General features: G+C 47.5%; 1 protein-coding gene across 2 annotated transcripts; it reads left to right on the top strand.

Moving 5' to 3' along the window:
- The first annotated feature begins 2,265 nt into the window (after positions 1-2,265).
- GNPNAT1 (glucosamine-phosphate N-acetyltransferase 1) lies at positions 2,266-13,121 on the top strand. Of its 2 annotated transcripts, XM_030562916.1 has the most exons (6): positions 2,266-2,334; positions 7,419-7,615; positions 8,817-8,879; positions 10,401-10,528; positions 10,794-10,855; positions 11,467-13,121. In XM_030562916.1, the coding sequence occupies exons 2-6, from the start codon at positions 7,444-7,446 to the stop codon at positions 11,612-11,614; spliced, it is 573 nt and encodes a 190-aa protein (XP_030418776.1). In that variant the 5' UTR covers positions 2,266-2,334; positions 7,419-7,443; the 3' UTR covers positions 11,615-13,121. The 2 variants fall into 2 exon arrangements, with proteins under 2 accessions (XP_030418776.1, XP_030418775.1); XM_030562915.1 differs by lacking the exon at positions 2,266-2,334 and having other exon boundaries at positions 7,396-7,615.
- Positions 13,122-13,338: the final 217 nt, after the last annotated feature.

Raw genomic sequence — 13,338 nt, 5'->3', positions numbered from 1 at the left:
GAGGTGTGTGTAGGGATTGGGGAGCCCCAGCTGGGGGGGTGAGTCCCTGTAGGCAGGGGGGTGCCCGTGGGGAGGGGCCCCGAGGTGTGTGTAGGGATTGAGGAGCCCCAGCCGGGGGGGGGTCAGTCTCTGTAGGCAGGGGGGTGCCCGTGGGGAGGGGCCCCGAGGTGTGTGTAGGGATTGGGGAGCCCCAGCCGGGGGGGTGAGTCTCTGTAGGAAGGGGGGTGCCCGTGGGGAGGGGCCCCGAGGTGTGTGTAGGGATTGGGGAGCCTCAGACGGGGGGGTGAGTCTCTGTAGGCAGGGGGGTGCCCGTGGGGAGGGGCCCCGAGGTGTGTGCAGGGATTGGGGAGCCCCAGCCGGGGGGGTCAGTCTCTGTAGGAAGGGGGGTGCCCGTGGGGAGGGGCCCCGAGGTGTGTGTAGGGATTGGGGAGCCCCAGCTGGGGGGGTGAGTCCCTGTAGGCAGGGGGGTGCCCGTGGGGAGGGGCCCCGAGGTGTGTGTAGGGATTGAGGAGCCCCAGCCGGGGGGGGTCAGTCTCTGTAGGCAGGGGGGTGCCCGTGGGGAGGGGCCCCGAGGTGTGTGTAGGGATTGGGGAGCCCCAGCCGGGGGGGTGAGTCTCTGTAGGAAGGGGGGTGCCCGTGGGGAGGGGCCCCGAGGTGTGTGTAGGGATTGGGGAGCCTCAGCCGGGGGGGTGAGTCTCTGTAGGCAGGGGGGTGCCCGTGGGGAGGGGCCCCGAGGTGTGTGCAGAGATTGGGGAGCCCCAGCCGGGGGGGTCAGGCTCTGTAGGAAGGGGGGTGCCCGTGGGGAGGGGCCCCGAGGTGTGTGTAGGGATTGGGGAGCCCCAGGCGGGGGGGTGAGTCCCTGTAGGCAGGGGGGTGCCCGTGGGGAGGGGCCCCGAGGTGTGTGCAGGGATTGGGAAGCCCCAGCCGGGGGGGTCAGGCTCTGTAGGCAGGGGGGTGCCCGTGGGGAGGGGCCCCGAGGTGTGTGTAGGGATTGGGGAGCCCCAGCCGGGGGGGTCAGGCTCTGTAGGCAGGGGGGTGCCCGTGGGGAGGGGCCCCGAGGTGTGTGCAGAGATTGGGGAGCCCCAGCCGGGGGGGTCAGGCTCTGTAGGAAGGGGGGTGCCCGTGGGGAGGGGCCCCGAGGTGTGTGTAGGGATTGGGGAGCCCCAGCCGGGGAGGTGAGTCCCTGTAGGCAGGGGGGTGCCCGTGGGGAGGGGCCCCGAGGTGTGTGCAGGGATTGGGGAGCCCCAGCCAGGGGGGTGAGTCTCTATAGGCAGGGGGGTGCCCGTGGGGAGGGGCTCCGAGGTGTGTGTAGGGATTGGGGAGCCCCAGCCGGGGGGGGGTGACTCTGTAGGCAGGAGGGTGCCCGTGGGGAGGGGCCCCGAGGTGTGTGTAGAGATTGGGGAGCCCCAGCTGGGGGGGTGACTCTGTAGGCAGGAGGGTGCCCGTGGGGAGGGGCCCCGAGGTGTGTGCAGGGATTGAGGAGCCCCAGCCGGGGGGGTGAGTCTCTGTAGGCAGGGAGGTGCCCGTGGGGAGGGGCCCCGAGGTGTGTGTAGGGATTGGGGAGCCCCAGCCAGGGGGGTGAGTCTCTGTAGGCAGGGGGGTGCCCGTGGGGAGGGGCCCCGAGGTGTGTGCAGGGATTGGGGAGCCCCAGCCGGGGGGGTGAGTCTCTGTAGGCAGGGGGGTGCCCGTGGGGAGGGGCCCCGAGGTGTGTGCAGAGATTGGGGAGCCCCAGCCGGGGGGGTCAGGCTCTGTAGGCAGGGGGGTGCCCGTGGGGAGGGGCCCCGAGGTGTGTGCAGGGATTGGGGAGCCCCAGCTGGGGGGGTGAGTCTCTGTAGGAAGGGGGGTGCCCGTGGGGAGGGGCCCCGAGGTGTGTGTAGGGATTGGGGAGCCCCAGCCAGGGGGGTAAGTCTCTGTAGGCAGGGGGGTGCCCGTGGGGAGGGGCCCCGAGGTGTGTGCAGGGATTGGGGAGCCCCAGCCGGGGGGGTGAGTCCCTGTAGGCAGGGGGGTGCCCGTGGGGAGGGGCCCCGAGGTGTGTGCAGAGATTGGGGAGCCCCAGCCGGGGGGGTCAGGCTCTGTAGGCAGGGGGGTGCCCACGCGGGAAGCCCGTAGTGGGAGGGGCGCCGAGCCCCTGCCGGGATTGGGAGCCCCAGCGGAAGGGGGGGAGGGGCTCTCCCCCCTGCACTCTGCCCGCAGTCCGGGCGGGGGCGGGGCCGCCCCGGGGATTGACTGTGCGTCTGCCGGCGTGTTGGCCCCGCCCCTGCCACGTCCGTGCGGAGAGCGCGGCGCGGAGCCGGCAAGGACGGGGGGCAGCCGGAGCCCGGAGCCCATCGCTGTGTGAGCGCCAGGCGGGGCACGTTCTGGGGGGGGGGCTGGGTTTGGGGGGCACGTTCGGTGGGGTGTGGGGCTGGGTTTGGGGGGGCACGTTCGGTGGGGTGTGGGGCTGGGTTTGGGGGCACGTTCGGTGGGGTGTGGGGCTGGGTTTGGGGGGGCACGTTCGGTGGGGTGTGGGGCTGGGTTTGGGGGCACGTTCGGTGGGGTGTGGGGCTGGGTTTGGGGGGCACGTTCGGGGGGGCTGGGTTTGGGGGCACGTTCGGTGGGGTGTGGGGCTGGGTTTGGGGGCACGTTCTGGGGGGACTGTTTTTAGGGGGCACGTTCGGTGGGGTGTGGGGCTAGGTTTGGGGGGCACGTTCGGGGGGGCTGGGTTTAGGGAGCACGTTAGGTGGGGTGTAGGGCTAGATTTGGGGGGATGTTCTGGGGTGCTGGGTTTGGGGAGCACGTTCGGTGGGGTCGGGAGCTAGGTTTGTGGGGCATGTTCGCTGAGGGGTTGGGTTTGTGGGGTATGTTCGGTGGGGGGCTGGGTTGGGGGGACGTTCAGTGTGAAGTGCAGGAGGGGAGGTCTGGGGAGGTACAGCTAGTTTAAGAGGGGACACATGGTGGGAGAAGGGGGGCTGGACTGGGGGTACCGGGTGGGTGAGGGACTGGATATGGGGATATCCAGGGATGGGGGCTGGACTGGGGGAGCACATGGTGGAGAAGGGGGTTAGGGCTAGGAATCTCCTGGTGCATGGGGGCTGGGGTGTGACTGTGTGGGGCAGGCAGATTGGGGGACATTGGGGGTGGGGGACAAGGGGAAGAGAGTGTAGGGGAAAGAAATCTCTTTCCTCTTAGCCCAAGGCTCACCTCCACTGTAACTTTTCCATGCTGGCTAAGCTAGCGTTCACCTGTGACTGGGATCCCTGGACAACTCTCCCTTAGGGGATGGCTGCCTGGTCTCCTCTAAAGAGATGTTCACTCCCCTCCTGCCTCTGTTTAATTAACTATGGCAACTAATGGTGCTGTTTGTGAGAATACAAATTTTAAGGACGGTAGAACCTCAGAATATGAATGGAGGTGGTTCCTAACTCTGAAATGTTCCTAACTGAACAAAAAGTGATGGTGGTTCTTTCTGAAGTTTACAGCTGAGCATTAACTTAATACAGCTGTGAACCTTCACTTTGCAGAAGAAAACTGCTTTTTTCCCTTGATTTTTGTAGTAGTTTATGTTTAAAGCAGCACTGTACTATATTTACTTTTTTTTCTTCTCTGCTACTGCCTGACTGTGTACTTCCTGTTCCAAATGAAGTGTGTGATTAACAGGTCAGTTTGTAACCCTGGTGTTCCTATCTCCTCAAGAGATTCTACAGTAGTTCCATTGCCATCTGCCCTGGTGTTTCCTGGAGACCAGCACAGCAGGATGAGGTCAGAAGGGAGTGGAAGGAGGCAGGTGTCTCAGAGTTGCTACAGTGAGGACATGCTTTTTCCATGCACCTTCAGTGTGGTTCAAACTCTTCCTGATGGTGGAGGCTCCCAGCCCCCTTAACTTCCTTGGAGATTCCTCACATGTACCCAAGTGCAGAATGTGGTCTTAGAAGTGGAAGTTCCCTGTAATTAGTTTGCAGTAGTTTTTGATTGCCCCTTTTCTGCCAGGCCCCCTTATCTCTGGCAAAGGAGGACAGGACATTTTCAAAGCATATTCATATGTGTTTGAACTGGCATGTGTGCTGATACTGAACAAGTCCTCTGCACCCCTTCCCAGTCTGAGCTGGGATTGGTCCAAGTTCCTACTAGTTTCTAGAGGAAACCCAGGGACCAGCCAGCCTTGGGTATTGTATCTTTGAATTTATGTAAGTTTAGTTTATTACTTTATCAAACTAATACTAAATGAAAAGATTTAAATTTTCCTGGTGTTCTCTTCTCTAATATTTCTTTTCAGTGTGTCATCTGAGCGTTTTCTAACACAATACTGGAATTACTTCCAGTTTTGTTCTGCACAGAATATTGTTTGAGTAGAGCCCTATTATTGTATGATCAGCCATGAGTTCTGGGTAAGCACAGGATGGTCCAGCAACTAAAACTAGGCACACTCAGTTTTATTTAAGCAGCAAAGAATCCTGTGGCACCTTATAGACTAACAGATGTGTTGAAGCATGCGCTTTCGTGGGTGAATACCCACTTCGTCAGATGCATGTAGTGGAAATTTCCAGAGGCAGGTATATGTATGCAAGCAAGAATCAGGCTGGAGATAACGAGGTTAGTTCAATCAGGGAGGATGAGGCCCTCTTCTAGCAGTTGTGGTGTGAACACCAAGGGAGGAGAAACTGGTTTTGTAGTTGGCAAGCCATTCACAGTCTTTGTTTAATCCTGAGCTGATGGTGTCAGATTTGCAGATGAACTGAAGCACAGCAGCTAACAAATTTATTTCAGCATAAGCTTTCGTGGGCTACAGCTCACTTCTTCGGATGCATAGAATGGAACACACAGATAGGAGATATTTATATGGAGTTTCTCTTTGAAGTCTGGTTCTGAAGTTTTTTTTGCCCAGGATGGCTACCTTTAAATCTGCTACTGTGTGTCCAGGGAGATTGAAGTGTTCTCCAACAGGTTTTTGTATATTGCCATTCCTAATATCTGATTTTTGTCCATTTATCCTTTTCTGTCGGGACTGTCCAGTTTGGCCGATGTATATAGCAGAGGGGCGTTGCTGGCATATGATGGCATATATTACATTGGTGGATGTGTAGGTGAATGAACCGGTGATGGTGTGGCTGATCTGGTTAGGTCCTGTGATGGCGTCGCTGGTGTAGATATGTGAGCAGAGTTGACATCGAGGTTTGTTGCTGGATTGGTTCCTGAGTTCGAGTTACTATGGTGCAGTGTGCAGTTACTGGTGAGAATATGCTTCAGGTTGGCAGGTTCTGTGAGCGAGGACTGGCCTGCCACCCAATGCCTGTGAAAGTGTGGGATCATTGTCCAGGAGGGGTTGTAGATCCCTGATGATGCGTTGGAGGGGTTTTAGCTGGGGACTGTATGTGATGGCCAGTGGAGTTCTGTTGGTTTCTTTCCTGGGTTTGTCTTGCAGTAGGAGGCTTCTGGGTACACGTCTGGCTCTGTTGATCTGTTTCCTTATTTTCTCGTGCGGGTATTGTAGTTTTGAGAATGCTTGGTGAAGATTTTGTAGGTGTTGGTCTCTGTCTGAGGGGTTGAAGCAGATGCGGTTGTACCTCAGTGCAGGTTTATTTAGTTTGGCATAACATTAGCTATCATGTAAGGTACCAGAGCTACAGTGGCTTAGTTTTGTCAGCCTTAGAGTAATTCAAACACTTGTTATAGCTTGAAAATCGTCTCCATACATTGGCATGGTCTAGTCACTAAAGCCCAGGACTGGGCATCAGAAGACCTGCCTTCCTATTCCTGGCTTTCCTGAGACCTTGGGAATGTCACTTAAACTCTTGGTGCCTCAGTCCCACCACCTTTAAAATTAAGATAATACTTAGCTACCTCATAAAAGTAGTAGGCTTGATTGTATAGCACAGTGAAATCCTTCAGTAGAATTCAGGTTGTTGTATGGTACTTCTTATTTTTTTTAAGGTAGGTGGAGAGTTTCTTTTAGCATTTACCCAGAAGAAATATACACTGCAGATGTTTACATTTAAGTATATCATTGTTTGTGAAAAGGGTGTATATGTAAAGGTCATCATATAGCAGCAGGTAAAGGAAAAATATTTAGTGCTTCCTGTTGTACTTACAGTGCTGCCGTCTGATCTGAAACTTCTGTGCTCTGGATTCCATTCAAATGCCTCATACCTAACACATTCTGCATTTTTCCCTAGACAGTATTACAGAGATGTTGCACTGTCTTATAATTCATGTAAAAGGCATTTTTTGAAATATAAGGATCCTAATAAAATAGGTGTTACAACTTATTTTACTATGGCATGTCCAGTGATATATATGAACACTGTACCTTGCATTGAAGAATGGTGGCTGTTTGGTTCAACTGAAGATGTATAAAGAGGACTCTTTTTAAAAAAGAGAAAATCTAGCCTCAGAAATAGTCTTTTGAGTTCTAAAGCATTTTACATACACCCTCAGATATTCTAGTTACAGAAGCAACATACACTCACAAAAAAAAAGAATAATTTACCTCTAAATTAGAGAAATCAGCAAAATGTCCCTTGTTTGCCATTTTCTATTCTCCTCCCCTCACCCACCGAATTACAAACATTTCCCTCATGTTATCTTTTAATCATTTACCGTTGTTACACTGTAACCATTGCAATATTAACCAAGTGGTAAAACAGTCAATGAAAACCTACATCTGGCAGTAAAAACTGCATTTGATTTTGTAAATTCACAAAGTAGATTGAAAAACAAGCAAGCATTATCATGTGAGAAGTGTTAGGTTTAAAAAAACGTGCATGATATTTAACGAGGGGGAAAAGTATGCAAATTGTTGTAGAGAGAGAGAGAGTTTGTGTATGTTCGTGTGAAGTGATTCTAACTGAATTGCTAAATATTTATGTAGCGGGACTCAGATTAAACTACTAGTGTGCCCATGAATGGATAGTTGGGGGAAAGAAAAATTCTATGAGCAAAAAGTGTGTAATTTTGCTTATCCAAATTGTGGTCTCTCTAGCTTTGAGATACAGTAGTGACGTTTGTCCTCCTTCTTTATTAGAAGTGCTCGATTTTTTTTGAAACTGGGTGTGAATGCTAAGCATACTGTACAAAATCTGCTCCAGTTACCTTAATTCCATAAGAGGTTTGATTCATTAGCACAACAATAAAGTTGCTATTGAAATAGGCTATACTTAATATGCCTTGAGGAACTTCAAAGGATGTACTTTTATTGTTTGTTTTAAGCCCAAATCCTGCTAGGTTCTAGATCAAACAGTACAACTGCTGATAAAGGAAATAGGAGATTAAATTTCATTAACCTTTCATTGCGTCATAGTGAAAACATATGTTACTATGTAAATAGCTGGCATAAGGGTATAAATATAAAATGATGTTACTATGTAGCTACCAAGATTACAGAGTATAAACATTAACTCAATCTCAAATGTTTTTTATAGAATGCATCTATGTTTTGCTTTCAGTACACCTGCTGCAACCATTGCTGCCATGATGCCTGTTGCAACTGTGATGCCTGATGACACACCAATGTTTGACCCAAATCTCCTTCATGAACTTGACTGGAGTCAGAACACAGCAACATTTTCTCCTGCTATTTCACCTTTAGATCCAGGGGATGGTTTAGTTATGAGACCGCTTTGCACTGCTGATTTAAATAGAGGTGAAATCCTGTTCTGTTTCCTATTGTGTAATGAATATTGTGGATCCGAATTGTACACAGTACAGTGCAACCTGCACTCACAACCATTTCCAGTAGGTTGCCCTCACTTCATTATTAATAACTTTGAAATCTCTCTGAGATTTACAATACAATCTACTTTGTCCTATAGCTGAGAACCACCTCTTCTATTGGTCTAGGTTAGTGTATGGTCCCATTGTGGTAGCCAGATGCTTAGGCATTGATACTTGCTGGTTGTTTGGGTGATCACTTAAAACAAATCTTAAAGCTCAGATCTTCCAAGTAATCCACACGTTCCTGTTAAGCAGAATCTCTTGTAGAAGTAACACAGGTTTCTTTTTAAAAACAATATACTGATTCATAGTCATTTGAATGTTAGTAAATACAACTAATTCTTTACTTGGGAAAACTTGTTTTGAAAATACAGCTCAACATTCAAATGATTTCTCTGCGTATCCATGAAAACATAAACCTAATAGGGTATGTTTATGCTGAAATTAAACACCTGTGACTGGCCTGTATCAGCTGACTTTGGGGTTGTTTAATTTCAGGGTAGAGGTTCAGGGTTGGGCTGGATCCCGGCTCTGAGAACCTGCCAGGCTGTAGGGTTGTACCCATAGTTTCTTTGCATTCTGTCTTTGCTTTGATTCACATGGCTCTTGTCTGCTTTCAAAACAGTTCACTGTTACAGCATTAGACAATGATTTAACATTGCTTATGGCATGAGTTCAAAATTAATGTTGCATTCATTTTCAAGATGTCGAATTCTGTCAGTATGCATATGGAGTATGTGGAGTTCTTTACATGTAATTAAACTAGATGGTAGGTGGCATATAGAGAAATCTTGTCCCTTCACATCATGAATCTCAATGCTGTATTTAAAAACTTCACTTTACTTGGAACACATCAATGTTGCTTTTGTGTGGTATTATTACATATCTTGCAGGGATATAGGGGGGCTTTTTAGGAGCAGTTTCAGTAATCGTTCAGGAGTCACATTGTCTCTTTTGCATGGGTATAGCCATATGGCATAATGTGCTATTTTTGCTTGCATGATGGTGTGCACAGACTTACAGATTTGAATTTGTACCTGAAATGCTGGAGTCCTGTTCTTTGGGCTTCTAGTTAATTGCTTATCTTTATCTAGCATTAACCCTTTTTTTGTTATACTTTTCTGCAACAGGCTTTTTTAAGGTTCTAGGTCAGCTGACAGCAGCTGGAGTTGTCAGTCCTGAGCAGTTTATCAGTGAGTACATTATTCGTTATTTTGGCATTTGAAAAGGGGAAGGACAAGAACAGGAAGTTATTGATGCTAACAGTAAATCTGATCATGAATGAACCTCTTGACTGCTGTAGCTGGATGGTGCCACAGGAGAGTTTGCTAGCCCAGGCCTCTCCAGGCAGATTTCAGCGTTTTGAGATGGTTTAGGATCTCATGGTCATTGTGACATTCATTCACCTATCCTAGGTGACTTCAGAGCTGGGCAGCTGGAAGTGCAAACATGAGGGTCTCATGATGTGTGTGGGGATGTCATCGCTTTTTGGGAGGGGCAGGGCCAGCCTTACAGTGAGTGACCACCCAGGGCCCCGTGGTCAGGGGGGCACTATGTTTTTTTCCCCACACAAACACAGCCAACCCGAGGCCCTTTTAACCTCCAGACACTGAGCCTGGAGCTGGGGAGGGGCAGGGATGAGGACAAGGATGCCAGAAACTTTGTAGAATTGGGGGAGCGGCACTGGATCCGGGGCGTGTGGGGCCACACGCCCCCACTGTTCAACATGGGCATAGTTTGAGGGGCTAGGAGGCAGTGTTCCTCTGGGAACCTCCCCCTGGCCTGCAGGAAGCTCTGCAGCTGCTCCCTGTGCAGCGATCCAGCCATTGGATCATGTTATACTTTTCTCTGCTAGACTGATGAGTCCATTGTTAAATGTTATTTCCCACATACTGTATGTACTTAGCCTGAGCATGTCACCTCCGAACCTTCTCGTTGTTAAACTAATTGGGTCGAGCTCTTTGAGTCTATCACCGTAAGGCAGGTTTTCTCATCTATTAATTCTCTGAACCCTCTCCAATTTATCAACATCCTTCGTGCGTGTGTGTGTGTCCGTCCTCCGTGCTGTCAGGCTTACCATTCTCGTCGAGGTGGGTTTTTTTGCAGTGCTGCAACTGAGGAGTTTCCGCGCACAAAGTGGCTTGGCAGTGTGTACACCACGGCAATTATACCAGACGAAGCTGCTTTACTGCGCAGAAACTTGCCAGTGTAGACAAGGCCTGAGTTAGGATCCGTTTTCCATAAACCTATGTTGATCTGCATTAATTATGTTACTCTCCTTTAATTTTTCATTGAGTCCCATACGAACTGTTCTGTTACCTTGCCTGGGAGCAATGTCAGGCTGACAGCCCTATATTTACCCAGGTCATCCCATTACTTTTTTCATTGGTCTGCCTACAGAAACTAATAGGGCTTCGAGCTAGAGTTTGTCACTGTAAGAAAGAGTGATCTACTTTGATCTTAGTGGGTCTGTGATGCTAGCAGCAAGGGAGCGGTCTTCTCGCTGCATCTCAGAACACAAGAATTTGTTTTGTCTACTCTTTTTTGGCCATTTCCATCCTGAGTTGAAACAAATTCTATTTGACCCTGGGGTTTTGACGTTTCTAATTTCTTAATCACCTCTTGGGTTGTGGAGTTGAATCAGTTTATGTGGCTGTCAGGCATATATTTTATTAATAGATTACAACTGTCTAACTATTCTCCTGTTCCCACAGAAACCTTTGAACACATGAAGAGATCCGGTGATTACTATGTGACCGTTGTGGAAGATACAAATCTGGGACAGATTGTTGCTACAGCAACTCTAGTTATAGAACATAAATTTACTCATTCATGTGCAAAGGTACGTTTGTGCGTTCCACACTGTAATTATAGAGAAAAAAATTACATTAAACTAATTGTTTTTCAAAAATAGTTACTCAGTTTGACAGTAAACTGCATTAAGATGAGTGTACTCTGCTCATGTCAGTTACAAACACATTTTAAAATCTGCTTTCCTTGCTTACTTGATTAAAATGTAATGCAATGGTAGAGAGTCACTTGTTAATTTAACTGAAAAATGACTTAAAGGTGCTATAAACTGAACACAGACACATCTGTTTCCTCAGAGAGGAAGGGTAGAAGATGTTGTAGTAAGTGATGAATGCAGAGGAAAGCAGCTTGGCAAACTGTAAGTATTTCTTTAGTCTTTACCTTGCAACACCGTACAGGTCAGGAGCCCTGGATATCACATCCAGTTTCTAGCATCTGTTAACACACATGTGGTAGTTTCTTAGATGAACACGTACTGATCAATAACTAGACTCAAGCTGTAACACATCACTTCCCTGCGTGTGCATGCGGACATGGGCATACCCCTCACATCACATTGTTAAACGTGCCCCCGAGCACAAATTCTCACTAACTAATGAATTGCAAATACCCACCTAACAGCTATCGAATGAACACCCTTTAATAGATGCCTCTATATTCTCTATGGGAAATTAGCTAATGTGTTTTAATTCATGTGAATAATTTCACACAGTGGCATTTCATTTATGCTTCCTTCATGCTGCTGCAACACACTCAAAATGATTTTTTTCCCCCAAATAAAAGCTGAAATAATATTTCATGTAGAAAACTGAACTGCCTCTATCATTGCAGCTTAAGCTTCTACTGCAGAGAGGTCTCATCAAACAGTAATAATGAAATGCTTGCATTCACGCTGAAGAATTGAACTCTAATTGTTCCATTGTTCAGATGCCATTTTATATAACCTTTGGTGTTCTCTGTCTTTTTCAGATTAATGTCTACGCTTACGTTGCTAAGTAAGAGACTGAACTGTTATAAAATTACTCTCGAGTGTCTGCCCAAAAATGTGGCTTTCTATAAAAAGTTTGGATACTCAGTATCTGAAGAAAAATACATGGGTCAAAAGTTCTTTAATTAAGAACTTCCAGCTTCTTTTGTAAAGACTATTGGTGGAGGACCTTGTGATACAAACTCGTTCTCTTCATGGAAAATGTAAATCGTTTGTCACTGCAAGTGTAGTGAGCCCTGTAGATCCTGGACAACAGATGTGTAAAAATTGCAATTTGAATGACATTTTCAAAGGTCTCTGGGGGTGATGAGCTGTTGGTACTAATTTTACTACTGTTCAGCCTGAGTGAAGCTTTTTTTGTTCTTAGCTGGGCTATAAAGGGGATGGTTTTTAACCAAAGGTGTATATTTTTAATCTCAAATTTTTTCTTGCCTTGTATTTTTCTAAAGTTTTGCGCTTCTTGGTAGCCAAAGAGCAGGTAGTGTGGGGGTTGAGCTTCTCTCTGGACTTCATTGAAGGCAAATGTAAACTGGGTGGGGAACGCACCCTATTACATAGCAACAGTAAGGCAGAAAAGGAACTTGTTTTATTTCTAACCTTAAAATATAGACTTCAGTGATATTGCAAATACCCACCTAACAGCTATCAAATGAACACCCTTTAATAGATGCGTCTACATTCTCCATGGGAAATTACCTAATGTGTTTTAATTCATGTGAATAATTTTACACGGTGGCATTTCATTTATGCTTCCTTCATGCCGCTGGAACAAACTCCAAATGAAAGTTTCATAGGCATTAGCTTCCAAAATTAGATTGAACAGATTATGTTGGAAGATATAATGTGGCTATAGTAGACGATTATTGGCCATACTTCAGCTGATATTTTAAAATATCCCTGAATACTGACTACATATTCAGACCCTGCACTTCAGTTGATACATTGGAAGGATTCAAAGCAGTCACTTATAAAGTTGTGACTTGTGCACAGAGCAAGGAAATTGGAAAGTTGTCTAAAGTGCAAAATATTTCTCTCATCTTGAGTAAGGCTTCCCGTATTTCTGTTCTGCTTAGATTAATGTCATTTGAGAACAGGAGTTAACATCTCCTGTATCAGTGATGTGCTCAAAGTCAGTGAACACATTTGACTTATTACTTGCCATACGCGATCCTGCTGGGCCAGATATACGTTCTTCTCCGATGGTAACTGCTTACACAATATTGAATTGCTGATTAGCAAAGAAATCCCAAATCCTGGTACCAAAGGCTTGATGCTGCTTTGAATTATCCCATCTGCTCTTAACATTGGGTAAATGAATTTAGCACTTCTTGCCATTGATGGCAATAAAACCCTTGTTTCAATGGTAACGTATGGTAGGAGAGTGACACAAACTACAGTTATGAATAGGGTATTGTGAGCAATGAAGGTTACTACAGAACAATCTCTTCTTGTTTTTGAACAATTAGGTCTTAGAAACTGTTCTCTTTTCAGCTGAGGACTACTTTACGTTGTGGTGAGGGTTCTATTTGATGTAATTGATAGTACTCTAATATATTGTTTTCTTGGTGATGTCTAGGTTTTATTTATTTTTTTTAAAAAAGCATTGTTGAATCTGAAATAAACAGAGACTGCCATATTTTCCTTGTCCTTAATGTGTTTCGCATTGAGGTTTATACCAGCTGTGTGTGTACTTCCTTCAAATCGTCTAGATACAACCTGATTGCTTTTGCCTTCCCTCGTCTGGAGATCACCTTTTTTAAAATATCTGTTAAAGATCATGGTCTCTTTTCTCCCAGTGATTTAAATAAGGATATTGGATGCAGAGCAAATTTTCTTCAGAATTACCATTCCTG

Source organism: Gopherus evgoodei, chromosome 4, assembly GCF_007399415.2.
Source record: "Gopherus evgoodei ecotype Sinaloan lineage chromosome 4, rGopEvg1_v1.p, whole genome shotgun sequence".
NCBI classification, from domain to species: domain Eukaryota; kingdom Metazoa; phylum Chordata; order Testudines; family Testudinidae; genus Gopherus; species Gopherus evgoodei.
This window is presented reverse-complemented; position numbering and strand designations above follow the sequence as displayed.

What these genes read in the sequence shown, in the direction of transcription:
- GNPNAT1 (XM_030562915.1), top strand. Translation starts at nt 7,396, where the DNA reads ATGCATCTATGTTTTGCTTTCAGTACACCTGCTGCAACCATTGCTGCC. An exon ending in CACTGCTGATTTAAATAGAG is followed by an intron (nt 7,616 to 8,816) that starts GTGAAATCCTGT and finishes TTTCTGCAACAG; the next exon opens with GCTTTTTTAAGGTTCTAGGT. An exon ending in GGAAAGCAGCTTGGCAAACT is followed by an intron (nt 10,856 to 11,466) that starts GTAAGTATTTCT and finishes TGTCTTTTTCAG; the next exon opens with ATTAATGTCTACGCTTACGT.